The 21,952-nt window shown below is 37.2% G+C and overlaps 1 protein-coding gene across 2 annotated transcripts in view; it reads right to left on the reverse strand.

The window, feature by feature from the left end:
• Positions 1-16,276: 16,276 nt before the first annotated feature.
• GSL04 (glucan synthase-like 4) overlaps positions 16,277-21,952 on the reverse strand; it is a 133,830-nt gene continuing 128,154 nt past the window's right edge. Inside the window, exons 40-42 of one of the 2 annotated variants that reach the window (XM_010259458.3) lie at positions 17,396-18,244; positions 16,796-16,981; positions 16,277-16,692 (exon numbers count right to left, since the gene is read on the reverse strand). In XM_010259458.3, coding sequence (XP_010257760.1) covers positions 16,465-16,692; positions 16,796-16,981; positions 17,396-18,244 — 1,263 coding nt within the window. In that variant the 3' untranslated portion in view covers positions 16,277-16,464. The remainder of the gene's footprint in view (positions 16,693-16,795; positions 16,982-17,395; positions 18,245-21,952) is intronic. The other variant, XM_010259460.3, reaches the window with a different exon arrangement.

The raw sequence follows: 21,952 nt of genomic DNA on the forward strand, positions 1-21,952 counted from the left end.
GGCTCGAATCCAGTGGACCCGTCGGTCCACGGGAAGCGTTCACCTTCCAATACAGTTTGAACACGTCGCCTAAAGACATTTAAGAGGCAAACTAACGGGACTCTTCATTTAATGTATTATGAAGATTATTTGAATCCAACGAATTTTTAGTATTTTTGCAAGGGACAAAATCCATGATTGTCTATATAAAATGTAAAGTTGTAATTAATTTTAATTTGTAGGGCAAGTTAGATTCATGTTATTCGTCATTTTTCAATTAAATTAATAATATGGGAAATATGCTCTGGTTGTGGGGTTAACAACCTCAACCTCTTAAAGAGAATAAAAAAGATTCAAAGATTTACCTTCCCTCTCTATTCTATTCTGCTACTAATCTGGGGAAGAAGAAAAATGTTGCCACTAGTCTCTCTGTTCTCGAACGTTGCACGTGGCCCGACGAGGTCTGATCACTACTAGGGTTTAGATGAGAGAGAGGGGAAGGGGAAGTTCGAATGAGAACCCGGTCCAACCATTAGACTCACTGTTAAATGAAGAGCTCCGCTAGTTTGCCTCTTAAATGTCTTAACTTTATTGGAAGGTTGCATGCATGTCCACTGGATTCTAGCTATACTGTTTTTGACAATTCACATTTTCCTTAACCATTAACGGAAAACATTAAAAACGAAATGTAAAATTTACCTTCCACTATTTCTAAAATAAAGGAAAAATTTCCTATGCTGTCCCCGAATTTTAAAATGTGATAATTCAATGTTGGACATTTAAAATGTGGCAATCTAGTACATGTTATTAATCAGCAGTTAAATTGCCGTTAAGTCACATTTGAAAATGATACAAATGTCTTTCCAGTGTCATTTAATTTTCTTTATCAACCATTTAAATATTGATAAAAAATTAATAATCTCAAATCCTTGCTTCTTCCATTCAAGTTTAAGTGGACATTCTAGTGGCACCAACTTTCTTGAATAGAAGAGGCAACGATTTAGGATTATTAATTTTTTTTGTCAATGTTTGGATGGATAGTTGACAAAGAAAGTTAGATGACACTCAAAGGGCATTTGTATCTTTTTAAAATGTCGCTAATGGCTAATTAATAGCTAGTTAACGGCAGATACTGAATTGTCACATTTTGAAAGTTTGGATATTGAATTGTCGCATTTTAAAGTTTGGGGACCAAAGTAACACTAAACCCAAAGTATAGAGTACTAATCGGGAATTTTTCCTAAAATAAATTCAACTGGTGTAATTGAGAAAAAAAAACACATTAAATTACAATCCGAGTTCAAACACCAGGCAAGTGTATGTACCCACCAGTATTCATTGCAGGTAACCTCGCACGAAATGAATTCAATCAATGCAAAGCCCGTTACAACAATCATTATAGCCTTGCATTAGCTCCATGCAATAAAGCACAAAAGTACGGAGATGTTCCTAATGCAAGGTTGTTCGGACGGGCCTTGCACTAACTGAAGTTGATCTCACCTCGAACTCATAGTCAAAGCAAGAACCACATGGCATGCCCCTCTCTGATTTTATGGGTGGTGGAAGCTTTTAATTGCCTCATCCACGATTTTTAGAATGCCCCACAACACATCCCAACCTTGTATTGGAAAAACATCTCGATTGGTTGGAATATGTAGTGTTCAAGTGAAATGGACTTCGGAATTGTTCAAGCCAACTGCAATTTGTCGTCCGTCGCAAGCCCAATTGACACTTGTTGCAGGACCATTCTCATCATCAATGGTGACAAATTCAAAAGTAGACCCATCAAAAGCATCTACAAATACACCATGTTACCAACGACAATGACTAAAACTTTGTTGCTACCATATTCAAGTAATAGTCATCTACTAGGGCATCTAATGTCCTCTCCAAAGACTGTAACTCACATCAAACAAAATAAAAAACTCTAGAATACTGAAGAGACCATGGAAAGTAGAACCATCTATACAATAAAGAATTAAGAAAGAAAGAAAACCCATTTGAGGCTTATTCCTTCTCGGCTTTGTGGGCTTTGCTCGGTGAACATAAGTGGCAAATTCTGAGAAGTTCGCTTCAACCGAGGCAGGGGCTTGTTCTTGAAAGTGAGAATCCAAGTTCTCTTCATGGAGACTCCCCATTTATTCGCGGTTAAAATAGATGACACGAATGGAGCTAGGATCTGTACATCTTCCCATGGTGGGTTCCAATTTTATAATTTTATAGTGGCCCCAATCTAATGGTAAGATGTGTGGATACAGATCATGTTGGAATGTATTGAAAAAAAAAATTGTTGTAACTATATTTAGCCGAATATTTCATTTATTGGCATGACGTGTTTGTCTCTCATTCAAGGGTACATGCTTAGGTTCATAGGATGTGATCCCAACTTGAATGGAGCTGGGATCTTTCTTTTTTGTTTCTCACAACAAAATACTTTTCCAATTCGTTCCAACATCTGCACATCTTCCCGTGGTGGAACCCAATCTTACAATGATCCTAATCTTATGACAAGATGTGTAGGAGACCGAATCAGCCCTCACAAAACTGCCCCCCACAATGTCCCACAGCACATCCCACCGTGTATTCGAAACATCTCCCGATATTGTGAGGGGCTGATTTGAACTCGATGTATAGACACATATCATGTTCGAACGTGTTGAAAAAAAATTTGTTGTCACCATATCCAGGCCAAATAATTCATTTGTCAGTTAAATTGAGGTCAAATCTGCTAACAAAAAAAAAACTGTATCAATACGTTATAACCAAGAATTAAAGGATTGGTATCGGGTATGTAGACACCCTATTTTTGTGCTCCTTAGTCTTTCTATAGCACTTTGAGTTTCAAGCATTCTTTTGCTAACCTCTTAGTCGACTTGGGGGTATTTTTGGAATTTTATAAAATTTGGGGCCTCAAGGATCCAAGACCACAGGTACGTAGGGCCCAGAAAGTCAAACCCAACAACACTAAGATCACTCGAATCTGACACTATTTACCCTTACATCCTAAGACCCAAAGTCGAAACCGATTCCGATTGTCCAATTGAAGCCATTTTGACCATAAACCTCATTTCGCATTAAACCAGAAATATGAGACCATAGGTACGTAGAGCCCAAAAATCCAAATCCAATGACACCAAAATCACCCGAATCTAACACCGTTTACACCTTCATCTTAAGACCCGAAGTCAAAACCGATTTCGATCGTCTGATCAGAGTCATTTTGACTTTGAACCTCATTTCACACCAAATCAGAAACCTAAAACCATAGGTTATGCATACAATCCAAATCCAATGACACCAATATCTCCCAAATCCGACACCGTTTACCCCTTCATCTCAAGACTCGAAGCCGGAATCGATTTCAATCATTCAATCGGGGTCATTTTTTATCCTGAACCATATGCCCATGAAATATGAAATCCAGCCCTGTAGATGGATATAGCTCAAAATTCGGAGTCCAACAGTACCAAAATCATCCAATTCCAACGCCGATAACCCCTCCATCATGAGACCCAAAGCTAGACCCAATCTAGGCCTTCCGTTTGGAATCTCCTTCATTACAACTTTGAGCCTAGGGTATCCCACGACCAAACCTTTCTCCCAACCTCTAGAACCATCTTAAAATCAAAGATTTGACCAGCTAAGAGCCTTCAATCAATCAAGCCGATCACCTAAACTTGGAATGTCCAATTTAGGTAAATTAGTAAAATCTTCCACTCATTGTCTTTATTGATTGAGAAATCTCTCTCAAAGTTGTCTTGACAGCCCATTCTCTCAATCAATCTCCTTCTAACAACCCTTTTAAACCTTAGCATTTGATCCCCTTTGTCTCCCAATCTTAGCCCTTAATTCTCTTCTAGAATCCTCCCAAAAAATCTATAAATACCACCATTTTCTCACATTCTAGACACAATCTAAGATGCGGAGAGAACTCTACCCCCATAGCCTAGAGAACACTCTCTTCACGTCCTAAGCACACTCTCACAGCCATTACCCATGTCCCAAAGCCTCCCCACTCACTCTCCAGCATTCCTAAAACTCCCCCATACCAGTTTGAAGCCAAGGAACACTCTTGGGTCGTGCCTCAATTCATGAAAAAAAAGCTTGAAGTACTCTTGAAGCAACAATAGTGCAGAAACAAGCAACCAACAATCTTTCTTCACCACTTGGACCACATACCTTATCCAAGAATGAATTGAAGATGATTCAAGGCTCTCCATTTAAGAATTTCCAAGCTGGAGCAACTCTTGAGGTTATGCATTGCTTCATGAAAGAGTACCTTTGGACTTGCATGAAGAGAAAATAATGGGGTAAAGAGATACAACCATACCCGTGAGTTGCATTCTCAAGGTAGCTATGATATCATGTGCCAACTGCCAAATAATTAGTTTTAAAATTCTTCTCATCCAATCATCAATTAATGTTGATCTCTCAATTTAATCACGTGTTAGTTCATCTTTATAGGCTGAATTGCATAACGGTATTGTTAGAATTTCTTCATTCATAATAATAGATACATACGTAGGACTCTACGGTATTGTTAGTTTTTTTGCTTATCTTTTGTTTTCTTTTTTAATTATGAGCACTTCATTCAAATCATTACATGTGTCATGTTTAATTTAATGAGTAGGTTCCATCACTTCTATAGCTGCATTTGTCTTCTCTATTCTAAACGTTGAGATTTTGTTAATCAAAATTTATCTTACCATGGCATGCATTAGAATATAGGACATCATCTTCCATTTCTTTTGTTTTACTTCGCCCAAGACCATTTAGGATTCCGCTTCATTAATTGTTAGGTCATAGGTTTTTCTCTCTTGGTTAATTTAGTATGATATAGTTATTTTCTTTCTCTTCTTGTTATTAGTGCGTGGTAATTTTAATTCTTCAGCCCAAAAGTTATATTAAATCATCCTTGGAATATTGGTTAATTAGAGGCCGATTAACCAGGCGTGTGTGGAGTGCCTAACACCTTCCCACACGTACCTTAGTCCCCAGACCTAAAGAATCTCATTCTCATATGGCAACGAGTCACCAAGGAAACTTTTGCTCTTCTTGAAAAATCTTGGATTTTCTTAAATTCTCATTTCCCAAAAATGTAGGTGGCAACTCCAACTTATATCCATTCATCCATATTTTTCTATCCCCCTCTAGGTTGGGTAGTCACAGATGACAACTCCATTGGGGACTTTTTAAGAGGACCAAACTCAAAAAATCGAGTTCCAATGATATTTAATTAATTTTGGGCTTGCACACATGTTGCATACACATGTTGCACACACATCACTCATGTTGCATTGCATTTTGTCCTTCTGACTCAACTATATGAGGTCCCTGGTATGATTGCTTAGGGATAATCATCCTAGAAAGTGGAGGACCCTTCTCTCTTACCTCCGGTATATCCAACCACCGCTTGAATAAGGTTGGTTGCTTTGGATAGATGATGTGAGGCCTCAACAACATGCCCAAAACTTGTCTTGAGGTATACGGGTAGCCCGACCCAACTGAGGTTCCCCTACACCCCTTAGGAGCCTATAGAAACAAAACCAAGCCTTGCATGTAGAGCCCTAACAATTCTCCTTAGGAGTCCTAACTAGGCATTTTAATGCATTGCTACCTTTTTACATTTGTCTTCTACATTTATATTCTTGTCTTGTATTTGTCTATTTGTTTGCATTTGTATTTTTTGTTTTTGTCTCTACTTAAAGCAAGTGAGTTGGAGCAATTGTGGACCCACTCAAGTGCAATTCTTCATTTTCTTTTAAATAAAATCCTACACAACTAAAACCCAAGGTTAACCTAACCCAAGTATGGACATCACCCAATTGTTTAGAGTAGTAGAGCAATTAAGCCAAAAACAAAGCCAATTTGAACAATCCCGGAGCCAGCAAATGGATTAATTCCTAACCCAAATAGTGCCCATCTAACAATTCCAAAGACAAGCAAGTCAACTCCTATCCAAAAACCAAGCCTAGCCCAACTAGGGCAAAGCATTCAAGTCCAACCATCATGGGCTCCATCTTTGTAAATTCAGCCAAACCAAGTCCAATACACTCAAGCGCAACCATTATGGGCTACATCAATGCTAGTTCAACCCAACCAGGGGAAAAATACACAGGCTCAACCATCATGGACATCAGTTTAGCCAAACCAAGGGCAACACACTCAAGTCCAAATTTCATGGATTCAATCATGCCAGCTCAGCCCAACCAGGGGCAATACAGTTAAGCTCAACTTTTATAAGCCCCCATCAATGCCAATTCAGCCCATTCAAGACCATCCAAGGCAGGCCCAACCATCATGGGCAACAATTTCAATGCAACCCATCCAAAGGTATTCTTGCCCAACCCAACTCTCACCAATGTTAGTCCAGTCAAGCCAAGCTCAGTTCAATCAAACCCAGGTTTCAATGCAAGGGGCAACAATAGCTCAACCAATCCAGACCCAAACACCTTGGTCCTCTACTCTAACACATCCACCAACCCAAAATTCCATGCAAGGGGCAACATTCTTTCTCGTGAGCCCAATTGACCTAGGGTTGGACCAACGGTTAGACCCATAGAGCAAAGGCTAAGCAAGTTGCAAGGCAGCGGCCTAGATTTAGCAAATTGACTTGACTATTTGACATTGGCTACCTCCAGGTTTTAAGTGGCCCAACATGGACAAATATGATGGGACTGGGTGCCCAAGGGCCTACATCAGAATGTATCAGCAAATACTAAGGCCCATAGACTTAACTGATGAGCTTCTAACCCAATTATTCTTAAGGAGCCTAACTAGACTTGTCGCAACTTGGTTAATGAATACTAACCCTAGCTTAGTGAAGACTTGGCCAAGTCTAGTTGACGCATTTGTAAATCACTACTCGTATAACACAAACATTCTATTGTCAAGGCGTAAACTAGAATTAGTCAAGCAAGGACCAAAAGAATTATTCACAGACTTCATAGCTAGGTGGAGGGTCCAAGCATCCCAAGTCCTTAAGAGGCCTAGTGAGGAGGACCAAACTTCAATGGTCTTAAAGAGCTTGAATAAAGAATATGTTAGTAAGTTGACTCTAACTTATCATCCTACTTTTTAAGCCCTAGTTTGTGCAGGTTTCCAAGTGGAAGACTCTCTGACAGTCGGTAATACATCCACTGTTGAAGTATCATCAGATTCTGACATCTCATCTGACAAAAAGCATATTACAGAGGCCGAGTATTTAGAAATTAAGGTGGACCAAGTAGGGAATGAGCTCCAAACTCAAGCAACAATCTACAATCAACATCAACAAGCAACTTGTGAGAATAAACTGATCCAAGCTCTAGAAGACCAACATCAAATAAATCCTCAAGGCCCAACAAAAGAGCAACAAGTCCTACCGAGCCATCAAGTCATTACCATGCAACAAAACAACCAACTGTTTGATCTCACCAAGTTCATCAAGCCCATCCAATTAGTGGAAGCTATGTCAAAAGCTAAGGAAAATGAAACTTTTGATCTTACCCAACTCATCAACCTGATTCAGAGGTTAAGAAAGGAATCCCCCAGTGGCAACGCACATTATCATTGTGATGCAGCAGAAGACTGAAGATCATCATTTCAATCCAACTCAGTTCATCAAGCTCATAAAGCAGATAGACATCAACGAACCAATTCAAAAAGAAGAGCATAATGTGTAATTCAACCAAGTAAACTTAGAACAAGGTTCTATTGCCTTAAATCAAGTAATTCCCATAAACCAAAGGCAAGAAAATCAAAATCCTAGTATAGGTCTAAACCAGGGGCAAAGTTTTGCCCTGAAATCTCAACAGGCCATCTCTGGATTTGGTATGAAACAAGACATAGACATATGGTGGTACAAGGAAATTAGAGCAAGACTCAAACTAGGTCGATCAGGACCCCATCACTGAATTAGAACACCGGCATGGTGCAAGGTAGGACAAGCTAGAACCAAAGAAAGTTAACCCAAAGCCCATCTCAAGCACAGACAGAAGATTGGCATGACACAGGGTAGGTAAGACAAGAATCCCAACAGGCCAATTTGAAGCCTAATCCCATCATTGAATCAGAAAACAAGCATGACATAGGGCAAGTAAATCAAGAGTCTCAACAGACAAATCTGGAGCCCAACCCCCTTATTGAATCAAAAGTTTGGCATGGCACAAGAATTGTCAAACAAGATATAAATCAGGTTGATGTGGACCCTACCATTGACATAAAACTAGTAGCCATGCAACATCAAGAGCAGGTTCTCTATGACCCTGATCGGCCCAACTTGGGGGTGACTGGCAACTTGAGTCCAAAGATGCAACATGGAACCCCTCAGGATGCAGAACAGGCTAACCATGACTTGTATCGGTCCAATCTCAAGCCCATCTATGACTTAAATGCAGAAGAAATGACCTTGGATCTCCTACAAGAAATTAAGTAAATCAAGCGAATCAACCATGGGTGACTCTTAAGTTCATCTTTGATCAAGGGCCAAGCCTGAGGCCTCAAAGCTCCCTACAACTACCTGAGCAAGGTTGCTTGCTTCCTGACCTAACTTCAGGTAATCTGAACATTGATGCACCATGGGCTAGTCTTAAGACCACATTTGACATTGGCTCGAGCCAAGGGCCTCATAATTTTTCACAATCACGGTTCACCCGATCCACTATGGGCTAGTCCTGAGCCCACATTTGGCTTCGACCTAAGTCTAAGGCTTCACAATTACCTGGTTCACTAGATCCACCACGGGCTAGACTTAGTCCCACATTTATCCTTGACCCAATCAAATGGCCTCACAATTTTTCAAAACTGCTTGACCCACCATCGGTTAATCTTTAGCCCATCTCAAACATAGGCCCAAATCTAGGGCTATACAACTCCCAGCTATATTAGAACTTTAAGCAAAATTCTCTTTGTTCATGCATGAAGTGGTCCAAGCAATAACCCATTACTGACTTAGGCCCAAGTCTAGAGTCTTGCACTTTTTGCAAGATGAAAACACTACTAGAGAAGATCATGATTCAACTAGATTAGCATCACCTAATTCAAGCACATCATCATTCTCAATCAAGTAAAATACAAATTCATGCATGATCCCTTTTATTAGGTGGTTGTTTCTCATCTTTACTTTCATCCCTTTTTGTGTCCTAGTCAATAACTTTCATATTCAAATTGTTTTTGTATTTTTATTGTTTTTTTTCATCCCCTACGCACTTAATTTAACCACGACCCCCCATTAGATATAATGATTCAACTATTCCTCCAAGTGCATTCATCTTCGGTGTTAGACTCATTTCTTGATCTAAAGTGCCAAAGATTTCCTAAGCATCCCTCTTTGGGGTTCTTTATCTTAATCTTCGATCCAAGCAGTTACCATTTTTCGAAGGGGGTAAATTTTTTTAGCATTAGCTTGTTTTTAAAAAAAAGAAAAAAAAATAAATATTATTCTTAAAAACCCAAAATATCAAAAAGTTTCATAATGCAAAAATAAAAAAATAAAAAAAAATTAAAATCCAAAAAAAAAAATCATCAAAAACCAAAAAAAATAAAAAACTTCAAAAATCAAAGAAGAATTTTCATTCATGCATTTATTTTCGAAAAAATTGGGATTTCATTGTCTTTAGAAGCAAGATTTGAGAAAAGGAATTCCTTAGTGCTGGAGCACATTGAGAAGGATTCGACCTATCGACATGTGAATCCATGTGAAGCTAGCTGCACACTAAAGATTAAATGGGTCTTAGAAATGTTGAAGTCTATGTCTCTCTACTTGGAAAGTTTGTCAAGTATTGAAATCATGACAAGAGCAATAGTGTATCACCATTTATCGGGAATTCATCAATCATCACAGGTGAACGTACAAGTCATCAATCATCAATCTAATCCACATTAAGGCAAGTCATTAGATTACTTCCCAACATAGCACGACACCTTGGTTTACATCATGACAAAATCACTTATCATTAGCACAATCATCATCTGGTTAACATTTGGCATATCATCAATTATCAATCAAGTCGACAATATGGCAAGTCACTAGCATGACAAGGAACCCTGATTTGCATCATGCCAAGACATCTGATCAGAATGACAGATCAATATCGTGAGATCCTCAACATGACAAGTCATCCTATCAACTCTCAATGCAACTCTTTAGCACAACATCACAATAAAGCCATATCCATCAAGTGACAACTATGTCATTAATTCAAGTATGAATGGACTTCTTAAGCTCAAAGCACCTAGAAAAAAATGAAAAAAAAAGAGCAAAAAAAAAAGGAAGATGTCATTTCCATCCCTTTCTAACTCTTTCAATACTAAGGGCAAAGTAGTTAATTAAGGTTCACTAAAAGAGATGTCACCTTTGTATTGTTACTCCATTGAGCCACCTATCTTCATACACATTCACCTTTTGCAGCCCATGATTGGACCTTAGCCTTTCCTTGATGAACCATAAAATTTGACCCCTAAATCCTTTGCTCAAGTGAATTACTCATCTTCTCAATCTCTTTAAGCAGTATGATGAAAAAAAAAAATCAAATGAGACAAAGATTTTTTGAGTTAACCACCTACCACTTAGGCAAGGGGCAATGATTGCCCTAAGGGATCCACAAAAGGAGAGGCCATCTTTGGCCCAACACTTACCTTGAGCCACACATGATCACATCTTAATCCCTTGCAAGCCACTTTGGACCTAACCTTCCCTTTCTAAAACTTCAACTTTTTTTTTTCAAAAAAAGGAAAAACCAAAAAATAAAAAATGTTTTCCTTTTTACACCCTTTCACCTTCTCTTGGGTCTTTTTGAGGAATATTCACTCACCTCAATCCAAACTTGGGGATACATGGTAATGAAGAAAAATTCAAAGTCTTGACAAAGGTTTTGTACAAAAAAACAAAAAAGAGAAAGAAAAGCAAAACAATTCAAAAAAAAAAGAAAAATTCAAGCAAAAGTCAAGTCAAAGTTGTAATCCATCATGTCCCCAATTATCCAATCACTAAAGTGAGGTGATACAATGCACTAATAACCCCTCAATAGGTCATCAAGTGCCATTTGAGCCTTTTTATCCCTTCCTTTCTTCACCCAAGCCCTAAGCCACATGGTTGAAGAGGTTGTGGAGGTGAAGAAAGCGAAGTTAAATAGCAAGAGAAACCGATGAAGGAGAAGGCTATTTGTGCTAAGGATGTGGCTCTGGTGGAGGAGAAGCGGATGAATTTTGATCGATCAAACCTCCCCCTGATGAATTTTGATAAATATCAATGGGAGTTTTGGGTTGTACTTCACATTTCAATCATTCATACTGTAAATTTATTGTCAGAATCGTTACTAATTCGTACATGAAATTATCAATTACATGTCAAAGCATTATATTCCATCATCGTCAGTGCCCCGTACAATCCTCTTAACCACCGCAACATAGATAATTATTTAAAACCATAAAACTTGTTAGATCAACATTTCCATCTTCTTTTTCAAGGTAAAAAACAATAAACAAACATTGTCTTTTAGTTTTAGTTTTGACATTTCCAAAATTAATTGACAGACTGTTAACGATAGAAATAGACATTTTTTAGAAGTTCAGGTATTGCGGAAGCACGCACATCATATCCAAGGGGAATGCTATGACAGAGACTGTTAACTGATACGGGAGTAGCCCATACATCATATCCAAGGGGAAAGCCAGGACACCAACTGCATCAACGCCGTTAACTCTTCTAAAAAATGGAACCTTTAAGTTCGAGAACAAAATCAGGTTCGTTCTCCTGAATCGAGGATTAAGGAGACTCTCAAGATTTGGGTTTGACAAGTCTGGTGTGGAACCCTTTACACACTTAGATGAGAAGATTTGGCAGGTGTTTAACCCAAAATACTCATCGGGGATGTGAATCCGACGAGGATCAATGACAGTGACAAGTACTAGTAGGAGGAATTAATGAGCAACGGTGGGTTGATGGCACAGAGAAGAAAAATTGAACAAAAAAAAAACTTCAAAATCAAATCCATCCAACTATTTAATGAAGAAAGAGATCTGGTGGGGTTTTAACCCAAGATACTCACCGGCGATGTGAATCCGACGAGTAAGAACAATTATGAGTAGCAGCGGGAGGAACGATAGTAACAACTAATGAGTAGCAATGGCAGTAGGATGTACGTGATGATTTAAAATGCATGCATGGGGAATTGGGATCTGCTCCTCACAAAGTGCACCTCACACCGATCTCATAGACACATCCCCATCTATTGGAAACAGGAAACATCTCCCATGAATAATAATACAAATATGGGAGATGTTCTTAATACATGATGGGATGTGCTTGTGAGGTTGATGTGAGATACACTCAATGAGGAGCAGATCTGGTCTCATGCATGACACCGGACACATGAGATCCACATTGGCTCCATATCGATGAGCCGTTGGGGGCAACAAGGGCATTGGAGGAAACTCCAAATTTACCATTGCCTACAATAGTAGGGCTCACAAAAATCGAGGTGTAGATGTTTATTGCTATTTTTTTTTACTTCGTTAAATGCCCCAACCAAACAACACGACTCGCCCTAATAAATGGTAACACCTATGTTGATGTTTGGTACCATTTACGTTAATTCAGTAAATGCTTGTTGATGTTTCCACATAGGCGCCATCTCATCATTTTCTCTCTCTTGCTCTTCTGCATACATTGAAAGTATAAAAAGTGAACTTTGGTTTATGTGCATGTCAGTTGTTTGTAGAAGTTATTTTTTGAAGTTTCCACAAACGGCTAGGCGTTTATTCACTGTTACGCTAAAGTAGCACCCAGTTGTCATAAACGGTTGCAATTATTGCATTTCTCGGTTTTACCAGCAAATAAAGTACAAACGTTTATTCAATAAACATAAACGGTACCCAAACACATCACAAATGGTTGCAATTATTGATCAAAACTCTTCCAATATGTCTTCCCAACATTGTAGATTTTTTCAAACTTAATAATATTATATACATGGGTTTATAATATACATGCGTTTGAATGCGGAGTAAATACGAGATTGGAGGAGCCCTGCACTCATTGGTTTAAAAAAGTGGTTCTTATCGATGTAAATATTCACATCATTTTTAGAAGAGTGATTCCCCTCGGTTATCAATGTAAAACTTGACCTACGAGGAGTTTTACATCAATTTCCGATGGAAATTAACATTTCATCTATACGCCCAAAGTGTAAAACTCCTATAATCCGATATTTACACAGAAACAAACGTAATCCTAAGGACAAACCCATCTCAAACTTTTGATAAATAGGTCCTATTGGTGTCGAGTACCCAAAAAATCCCTTAAAACTGGTATTCCTAACCAGTAGTACCAAGGATAACCTATCTTTGACCTTATTCGATAGCTCTTAATTAAGCTTAATGTTGAAGAGCTACCATACCATTTCAGAGGAATTAAGAGCATTCGTTAACATTTTTTGTTAAGCCTTAATTTAGCATTTATTTTTTTATTGTAATGATTACGTATTTTGTTTTCCAAAAGACACCCATAAGTATCCTGATATGACCCAATAACAATCAATGTTTTAAAATGTGACTTAAAATTGAAATCGCTTTAGCCACTAGTTTTTGAGTCAATAGTTTGATTCTTTGGTGTGAATTGATTAGCCTGTGATGTTTTAAAAATTAAAAAAGATGAAAAACAAACAAAAAGTAAAAATTTAGCCCCCAAAACTATTATCCAGGTCATATTAGACAATGATTTAATCACTTGAGCCAATGGGTCATTGACTAATTCAACAATGTTTTGGCCTTTTGGGAAAATAACAATAATAATAATAATAACAAATGGTCATTGACTAAATGGTCTACGTAGCAATAATAATAATAATAATAGAAATTATTATTGCTTTTATTTTATTATTTTGTTAACTATCTATGTTCACGTTACTCCACTGTTCACTGCTACTGTTCACACCACAATTGGTATCAGAGCCATTGATCCCCATTTAACCTTCCTTCTCCTGTACCTACCTTATTAGGATTTCCTCTTAACTAGATACCTCCTAGAATCTTTGGCTAGAACCTAGAGATTGTAGTTTCTTCGGAGATATCACTTGGCTAGGATCCAAGTTGGATAGCCTAAACACTTGTCAATTTCACCAAGACTAGAACCCTTGAACCAAGGTCGAAGTCACGTTTAGGCTATAAAAAATTGAAGGCCATTGCAGTTGACTGACAATTAAATGGTGAAGTGAAAGGATAAGATGAAGAAACTATTCAGGACAACCTCTAGTGTAAAAGAAAACCCTGACAAGAGTGGTACAAGTTCGTCCCTGACAAAGTCGATGTCGATAAAAAATGTAGAAGAAGTAAACTATAGTAATATAGAAAAATCCTTACAAAATTGGACCATACCCAAGGTTGCACCTTCAGAAATTTATAAGAGAGGTATGTTTAGCTTAAAAACAGATCTTAATGTAAGAACTGTAGAAAGAACTATAGATATAGGAAATGAATCAGAAACCTTTCCCCTTATAGATAGACGAGTAATAGAAAACTATAAAAAGAAGCCTAATTGTCATTTTATACACTTTGGCTTAATCCGAGTAGCCATAAAACCATTAACAAGATCAGGTCTCCAAACAACAGCTTTAGCCTATTTGATAGACTCAAGACATAATAAGTTCAACGATTTGTTATTAGGAGTCATAGAAGGAAGTCTTCACCAAGGTCCTATCTATTTCAATGCTTTCCCTAATTTTTCAGTATCACTAACGGACCTAGGGATACATGAAGCCTTAATCCTTAGGCTACAAACCCAAGGTTTCGACATGAAACCAGGATCGGGAAACGTAGCATTAGTCTACAGGGTCTACTTTAAAACTATGAATACTATTTGCCCTAAGTGTTATTGTACTTGTGAGCAAGAGTGTTGTTTTCAAAGTATTTTCGATCTCCTTTTGTAAGTACTATCGGTAATATATTTCCGTTACATTGCTTTCCTACTATTTCTAGTTTTCTTTGCATATTTCCGTCATTATGGTTTTTCCCAGCATATTGATACTCTGCATATAGCATACGTATACAAACACACACACACACACACACACACATATATATATATATATATATTCACGTTACTTTACTGTTCACTTTTACTGTTCACACCACAATTGGTATCAGAGCCATTGATCCCCATCTAACCTTCCTTCTCCTGTACCTACCTTATTAGGATTTCCTCTTAATTAGGTACCTCCTAGAATAATCTTTGGCTAGAACCCAGATTCAGGTGCTGATATAAATCGTATCAGACCCAAGGTTACAGACTCTTGCTCACAAGTACAATAACACTTAGAAAATTTGATTAGGGCAAATCGACTTTGTCTGGAGTCGGTTTGGAAAAGTTTGGAAAGTTCAACATAATAATAATAATAATAATAATAATAATAATAATAATAATAATAATAATAATAATAATAATAATAATAATAATAATAATAATAATAATAATAATAATAATAACAACAACAACAATAATAGAAATTATTATTGCTTTTATTTTAATATTTTTTTAATTATCTATGTATTATTTACTTAAATATTTAATTATTTAATTATATGTTAAATTATTAAATAATTCATTATTTTTATTATTTATTAGTTAATCTAGTAAAAATGATTATCTAAATAATTAATAATTAATTATAAAATTAACAATACTAAAAATTCTCATAATAATAATGAGTTAATATTAACAATTATTATTATTTAATTATTTGTTCAATTATTTATAGTTCATTATTTTAATTAATTAAATATTAAATACATAACCATCAATTATTATTAATTCATTAATAATAAATTATGTAATTATGCATTTTAAATATATTAATTAATTATTAAATGATCGATTCGTTAAAAAGAATTATGCAATTAATTAATAATTAATCATTAATCACAATTATAATTCAAAATATTAATTATTGATTAAATTAATAATTAAATATTATTATTCTTATTACTTTAGTTATTTTGTATTCATTTAATTAATTGGTAATTAGTTAATTAGTTTGTTAATTAATATTATTTTTATTACTAATTAATTAATTAGTTTGTTAGAATTCAAACAAGTTTTCTCATATCTAGTGTTAAAAGTCAACTGGCAATTCAGACGTAGAACCAAAAAAGGTACACCAATTCCAATATGTCTCTAAAAGTATTACAAAGGCATTCAGATATCAGACTTCAGTGCAAACGAACAGACCCTTCATCTACTAATAATGAACCCATTAGCTTCCAAAAGCTAAGAAAATCAATGGACTCTTGACAATTATTAGAATACAGCGGAGACTGGATGAATGGTAGAAATTCCAGATTTTCACTTTAAACTGAGAACAATGACTTACATATTTCCCTTATTAAATAAAAGTAATTGATATTTACATTATATCGGTACTAATTTCAACCTGAGATCCGGTCGGAATGATGACCAAATAATACCTTACATATTTATACATTTATCGGCTGTTAGTAACTAGAAATTTACTAATGCTTCTTACTTCCTGCAAGAATTGGTTTAATTTGCAAGCGCCTATTGATAGCATCATAGAAAAGAAAACGGGTCTGGAAAGCTGATATAATGGGGAGCCATGCCAACACAGCTATTGGTGCAAAAAGCACAACACCCATTCCATAGTCATAAGCTTGAGCAAGAACGATTACGAAGTCCCATAATCCCGTATCCTCTATCATAGGTCTCACAGCTTGTGCAATCTGGAAGGAATGATAAAAGTTAAACATTAAAAGATATGCAATTATCAAGCAGGATTCCTGGAGCACATTATTATATTTCTGTTTATTTGTTAATTGAACTTACAGAGAGCAAACCCCATCCGGTAGGTAAAAATGCCAAGCAACACACAATTAAGTCCATCACAGACAGATCACAGATGACAGATAGAGTAACTATAATAGATAATACCCCCAGGAATAGAAGTGCTTTAAGAAGCCTGAATCCAAGGTGATAATTTGCACTAAGTCGTCTCCTCCCTTCGTTCATTGCCTGTATAGCATGTGGAAGTCATATTGTTTGGAAAACTCAAGCTATCTACAATCCTAACAAGTAGCTATTCCATGTCTGAGTACTGTAGAACATGCCAAGGTTTTACAACAATAACAATATTAGTGTTGCACATTCAAGGAATTGGAATTAAAGTCTAAAACAACACAACCCACAAATATCTCGGAAGGTTCAAGATTCTCAAGAATAAATAAGAATCTCTTCAGAGTATTGTTGGGTTAAGATAATACTCTTTTCTCTTTGGTTCTCCAAAGAAATCCTTGGTTAAAAGAATCCTAAATGGGGTTTCTTAACTTTTAATAAATCCATGTAAACTTAAATGTCTAAAATTTCACTATTATATATGGAAGCATGTGAATTGCATTATAAGCATATTCTTAGACAGATGAAGATTACCTTGACTAAAAGGAAGATGGCACCAAGGACAAACCAAGACAGCACATAAACTAGAAAATTTTTGTTATCCTGTGATATGTCAAGGTGATAAACTAGTCCATACTGATATATGAAAAATCGCAGAGAAAGAAAAACTTCAATCATCTTAGCACAAAGTCCTGAATGACGAAGATGGCTCTGCTCATCATTCCACCAAGACTCCCAGCTGTTTTCCTGGTGTACACCTATACCTCCATGATTCTTAATCCACCCATTCCACTCCTTCCAGTCTTCCACAATCTTTCCCCAGTTAAATCCAGATGGGTTAAACAGAAATGGTGCAAACAGCCAGGTCATCAACATGAACCAGATGGAGTACGTAATTAATACGTATGTCATACTGCTCACATAAGATCGCCTAAACAAATTGTAAACAATCAACAGGAGCAGCAGTTCAAATCCTTTCACAAAGTGGCTGCGTGAGTACAATCTATAGTTTTCACTGAAATTTGCATGGAAGACCACAACTTTACGACCAGTAGGCCTGTACTTCGCACCCCCATGAAGAATTGTTCGACCATAATAGTGGGATTTTGTTCCAAGGGAGAAAGTAAAGAAAACAGCGGCCAGTTGCAACTGCATGAGGATAAAGTCTTTAAAGGCTGTTAAAAATCCTTTCTCTAGTCCAATCTCCATCACCATTGGTAAGCCTGTCAAGAGCCCAAGCTGGATAAAAGACTGGGATGCAAGAGCTGTTTCCAGAGATTCTATATTTTGTGTTCTAGCCTCAAGAAGGAGAGCTTTTTCCAGTCCACTAAGAATGAGGTATAGTTGTCCATAGAGGAAAACATAAATTCCAATTACTGATAACTGCAGATGTTTTGCAAACACCAAAAAAAAAATGAGACTTCTAGCAGAGGTTTACACAATATTCAGCTATGACCATACTAAATCATAGAGGTAACAACAAACGACTACTTAGAGAATAATGGAAAAAGAAAGAATTATTACTGACATAATCAAAATACCCTATAGTGAAGTTCGTTTTTAGTGTCAATGCCATATAATTAAATATCTGCAGTGAGAATGGGCCGAATGGGCCTTAGTGGTTTTATTTCTTTTAAGTTATGTTTTAAGTTTATGTTCTTTTAGTTGTGGGCCTCTTTTTGTTTGTTTTATTAGTTCTTTAGTTAGTGTTGGCTGCCCTATTACGAGGGCATCTAAGAAGTTGTACTCAGTTTTAGATTTAGAAATAAAAGACATCTTGATGGGACTACAGAAGGGATCGGACATCTTCTTTTCTCTCTCTTCTTTTCAATTCTTCTTCCACAAGCTTTTGCTGAAACCTTCTTTTCTTCTTTCTTTCTTTTTGTTTTCTATATTTTTCTGATTTACTGCAGGTGTGTTTCACAACTATATCCTTATGACTTTTCTTTAAGAGATGCTGCCACCTGATAATTGTTAAGCATCATGTTATCCCTGGAGCTATAAAAGAAATGATATATAGACAATCAATAAAAGTACATCCAGGGGGTTTTTGTTATGCCAACGGTCTATTTTGAAAAAAAGTATTTCTCTGTAACAGTAACTATAGGCCTTCCCAGGATATTTTTTTTCCAACATCTCTATCGTACTTAGTGTGCTTATTACATGTTAAAGACTTTCTACTTATTGGAATGTTAATTTATTTATTATGTTTGTATTCTGCTGAGTTAGGGTCCGTTTGGACAAATTAAAGCAGTTTTTTCTTTTGTTTCTTATGCTGTAACTTAAGTAGGGGCATAAGGGTCCTTTCCCTTCTAATTATGGTCGCCCTATATATATTAATATAAGCTGGCGCCGCCAGCACTGTAGCAGACTCCAAATCTCTCTCTTCTCTTCTCTCCTCTCTTCCTCTTCTCTTCTCCTACCTCTCTTCTCCTCTGTTCGGCTGTTAATATGGTATCAGAGCCAGGTTCTGCTAGGCCTGTGAGCAGATTGAACAAGCTTCAACCTGCTGTCTTCTTCAACTGAGATAAAAAAGTGCAGACCTACGACTGGCACAGATTTTTTTAGTGTTTTTTTTCTTTTTCCTTGGTTGTGTACCAAGAAGAAACTATATGACTCCAGACTGCTGAATGTTTTCTGAGCAGCTGTGAGGTTCGAACCTCTTTTTTTTTATGGATCGTGTGACCCCATGTCTGAGAATTCAGATCTGTAGGTCATGGATGACCTGATCTTTTAACCCTTGTGGTGTAATCATACTGGTTTGTGACCCCTCCTAGTAGTTGATGTGTTTGGGGTGTCTGGAAGTTGGTGGAGTGTGACTGCTAGGTCAGATCAGCTCTGAGATCACCCTAAAATCTTGCCTTTTTTGGACAATCTAGGCTGGTTTGTGGTCAGATTGTGTCCACATTGCAGTGTGTGCATGTGGGCTTCATCCTTGGTGTTTTAGGATTGTTTGTTTGGTGATAGGAGGGATCATAAGGTGTGTGTAAGGTCTGAAAGGTGTTTGAATCATGTCCTCTGAGAATTCTGCAACTTCAGGAATTTCAGGAAGTCAAAATGGAATGAGTGGGGGGATGGATATGAGTTTCCCCATGGCTGTAATCCCCCTTCATGGACTGAACTATCTTGAATGGTCTAGGGGAATTAAACTTTATATTACTGCTAGAGGAAAAAAATTGGGTATATTAATGGTAAAATCAAGGAACCAAAGATTGGTAATGCTGAACATGATAGATGGGACCAAGAAAATAGCATGGTGATGCCATGGCTCTTGATTTCCATGCTGCCACAAGTAAGGAAGACTTTTATGTGGGCTGAAACAACTTGTGAAATATGAGAACAAACAAAATCTACCTATTCAGAACAGAGACACTATGCAAATATATATCAATTACAAGTAGAATCCTCCACTTGCAAGCAAGGGGAGAGGAGTCTCTCGGTGTACTATTCAGACTTGACATCAATTTGGAAGGAACTGGATCATTATCAAAATGTGAATTGGAAGTGCGATGAGGATGCAAAGGCCTACAAATCACTTGTTTCCCAGCAACGGGTACTTGTCTTTCTTTTGGGGCTGAATCATACATATGAATCCATGTGGATACAAATCTTAGGAAGTAAGAACCTACCTTCAGTCCAAGAAGTTTATGCCCTAGTTCAGTCTGAAGAGAGTAGAAGAAGTGTGATGAATTGTACAAAAGGGGAACTGATTGTTAGACAGTGTATGCCCTTAGCTCCAATCAGCATGATGTACATTATGACATTTATTGTAAATGAATAAAGTACATATTTGATTCATGTTATTATGGTGTGTTTCTATGTAATACCCTTAAACTGGATGCATATGAGACTCATATTAGTTTAGAATCTTCACAGTCGTTGGATAGATCTGGGGAGATTTATCCTGCCAAGGCTAACACTGATGTACCACCAAGTTGGTTGGGGTGGCTTGTCTCAGCTGCCAGGGTGACACCTGAGGTACGTGCAGTGTGTGTTTTCTTGAAACCCTGAACCGGACCAAAATTCCAATATTGCCTTGAGCCTTGGAGATAGATGGACAAAACTGGAATGTTACACCTGACCCCTAGACTCGATTATTATACTGCACTTGGTGTCGGATTGGGCTGCCTTTGATATGCCAATCAGTGAGATCCTTAGAGGGGGTCAAAACTTGGGTATGTTGGGGCAGTCCGAGAATTCATTTGAGTGGGTAATCATAGTGACAGGATTAGCCCCTTTGTCGGACAAAGTGAATGATGGAAACCTAAACCGCCGGCAGTTGATTTCAACTGTAGAAATTTGCTTTTGCAAAATATATTTATATAGAGATATACATATATGGTTTCAAAATGTTTGCAAAAGGTTTTAATTCCTGGGATCCATGTGAGTAGAGAGTGCAGCAATGCACCTTGCAGCCAAGGGAGAGGTCCTCTCTTGTCGGGCAGTGTTTGTTCATTATGGGCTGAGAGGTTAAGTGTAAGACCATTGAGGATTATACCTAATGAGCTAATCTAGCATCATCCCACAGTCCTTGGGCCTTCATAAGATGGCTGGACGCAAGGACCATTTAGTGTAAATGTTGGGCCCATTAAGAGCCCATTGTGATGGACTCAGGGGTTCACTGTCTTCAGTAGTGAATTCGGTCAGGCCTTGTAATAGAGGCTAGGCTGAACCCATGTGGCTGATGTGTAGATCAATGATAGGGTCCCACGCCATACAAAGAGAGCCAATCTAGCCAACATTAAATGGGAAGTAAGCCTGAAAGCTTAATGGGCCTAAAAGCCCATTTCGAACTAAGTTAATTAGATTAATTAAATAGAGGCGGATCTGGGATTTGGATCAACAGATAAGATAAAGGATTATCCTTATCCACTTAAAGAGTCCAGATCCAAATAAAGATTTGGATTAAAGGAACTCCTAATTTGATTAGGAAGGCTGATCTTTATCTGTTGATAAGATAAGGAATTATCCTTATCACTTAAAGAGTCCAGATCCAAATAAAAGATTTGGATCAGGAAACTCCTAATGAGATTAGGAAACTGTCTCTTTAAGGCTATAAATAAGAGAATAGGGCGAACCTCCAAAGACACA

Source organism: Nelumbo nucifera, chromosome 3, assembly GCF_055504915.1.
Source record: "Nelumbo nucifera cultivar China Antique chromosome 3, China Antique-T2T, whole genome shotgun sequence".
Lineage (NCBI taxonomy): Eukaryota > Viridiplantae > Streptophyta > Magnoliopsida > Proteales > Nelumbonaceae > Nelumbo > Nelumbo nucifera.